Source organism: Coptis chinensis, chromosome 6 (genome assembly GCF_015680905.1).
Source record: "Coptis chinensis isolate HL-2020 chromosome 6, ASM1568090v1, whole genome shotgun sequence".
NCBI lineage: Eukaryota > Viridiplantae > Streptophyta > Magnoliopsida > Ranunculales > Ranunculaceae > Coptis > Coptis chinensis.
Genome location: NC_141461.1, coordinates 79,180,749 through 79,183,026, shown reverse-complemented (window position 1 = coordinate 79,183,026; position 2,278 = coordinate 79,180,749). Strand labels below are relative to the sequence as shown.

The window sequence follows — 2,278 nt, the reverse complement described above, 5'->3', positions numbered from 1 at the left end:
TAATTTCATTCCCAAAAGTTACTATGTAAAACTATCTTTACACAATAATATAAAACCTCTTCCTCTTTTGACTAGCTGTTTTAAAAATCTCCAACTAAAAAGCGTAACATATAAAATCCAACATCAAACTATAAAATCCAACATAAGAAAAAAGAAATCAAGTTTATCGACATCTTATTTTTCATATATGAGCAACATCAAAGAATAGATAATTGAACCGGTGAAGAGCATGTTGTAGGAGTGGAGCCCACTCTTGGGTTGCGGTGGCCATAACAAGGGCCCTTGTTCTTCTTCCTACCTCTTGTAGCACCCGTGCTGTGCTTTCGTTTCTTGTCTGGTCTCCCCATCTTCTTTTTCAGATCCAGAGGCAGTAAATCAGGCACACTTGGTATCTTAACTTAGCAAGCATTTTACTGTTCTCCACAGGTACTATAGCTCTTGAATAACTATCGCGGAATGTCTGAGAATAGAAGAAGTTATCACAGTAGGTATACACATTCAATCCATCAGCCAAAATGGAGCGCAATGCGTGCGCACAAGGGAATCCTTCGATTCTCCACCAATTATAAGAGCAGTGATTTCTATTCAAGTCAACCAAGTGAGTATGAGTAGCACGCACCTCAAAAATACCCTCCCTTGACTTGAGAACCACCCAACTTCTCCCCACCTCGATCCTCTCAGCCAATAAAGTTTCTATAGATGGACATAAGATAGTAGTCCAGCTCCTAGCTAACTCCCACCGATCAGACATCATTTTCATAATTTTCCCACGGATCTTGTCCACCATTGCAGTGATAGGCAAGTGGTGTTCTAGTAGGATCCAAGAGTTGAAGCTTTCCACAATATTGGAATACATATCGCCATATCTATTTCCTTGAAAATAAGCATTACACCAATGCTCATAACCTATGGTGGACAAAAATGTTTTCGCTAGATTGCCGCAAACATCTCGAAAATCAGCCATCACTTTCTCAAACTCATGATGCGTCCTAGCATAGGCAAGGTCTGAAAAGAGATCCAAGGTATGCAAGCGGAAGCAATGGTTGCTGGGCATAGCTGAATTAAGATTATTTTTAAGGTGCCACAAACAATAACCATGATGGGAATCAGGAAAAACGCGAGGGACACCCACGAGAAGACCATGGTTTCTGTCAGATATAAAAGTTAGCCTACGATCTTTGGAGACCACCAACCTAAGTTGCTCCAAGAACCAATCCCAATTATCATCAGTTTCAGAAAGTACAACCGCCATAGCTACTGGAAAAATACCTGGAACACAAATAAACATCAATTACTGATTTACTTTTGCGTACCATACTCATTATGAAAACTTAACTCTTATATATAAAAATAAATTTTCATAGGCTAAATTATTATGTAAATATTAAAATGCATAGGCTAAACTACTATGTGAACATAAATTTTCATAGTTTATGCTTGTTAAGTTTTACAAACTACTATGAACTAATATGTGAAAAGTCAGAAACTCAAAAAGACATACCCCCATTTGCATTTTTGGCAGTAGCTAACAAGACACACCCCTTGTATTTTGTTTTCACGAAAGTTCCATCCAAACAAAGCATAGGACGACAGAAGTTAAAGCCCTGAATACAAGCACCAAATGCAACAAATAATATCTTGAACTTTCCTGTTATTGATTCCTTTTCCAAAATAACATGACTCCAGGGAGTCATGTCTTATCATCAGTTACATTGGTATGTTGGAAAGCTGAAAGAAACCAATTCTTATCATCCTTAAAGATGATAACCCTCTTGGCATTTTATCATCACCTTTCAGTCGAGGATGATAGTCCGTCCATTTTAGAAAAATGTCTAAAAGGTTCTCTGGAAGAATTTCCAATTTTGGACCAAAATATTCCCACCATTGGAAAATCCAATATGGATAATCAGTTTTGATAGACTGGGGACATAGTTTAATAAACCATGAATGTTTCCTGTAAGAATTTTGATAGAAAAACACATTAGTAAAAGCTGAGATATAGTCCCAGTAATTATAAAAGATATTTGTCGAACTCAATTTTCGACACTTGTTGGGATCCAAACCCCACTCATTATAAGAGATAATTCTCTTAAATATTGCCTTCCTGTAAGAGATCGAACTATATTCCGAATCAGGCTTCTGTAATGTATGGTTAATATCCATACTAGAAGTAGCCGAAGCTAAAATTTCTTCATAGATATATCTATGTTTGCCGACAACAATAGGATACTGTTGTGTGTCAAAATATCTTCTTTGAATTCCCCAAGTATCAGGCATC

The 2,278-nt window shown here is 37.1% G+C and overlaps 1 protein-coding gene across 1 annotated transcript; it reads right to left on the bottom strand.

Annotated features, from left to right (window-relative positions):
• Window positions 1-355: 355 nt before the first annotated feature.
• On the bottom strand, window positions 356-1,694 carry LOC147494678 (uncharacterized). The gene is made up of 2 exons (XM_086568209.1): window positions 1,502-1,694; window positions 356-1,269 (listed from the first exon to the last, which is right to left on the bottom strand). The coding sequence occupies exons 1-2, from the start codon at window positions 1,692-1,694 to the stop codon at window positions 356-358; spliced, it is 1,107 nt and encodes a 368-aa protein (XP_086424335.1).
• Between the last annotated feature and the right edge of the window lie 584 nt (window positions 1,695-2,278).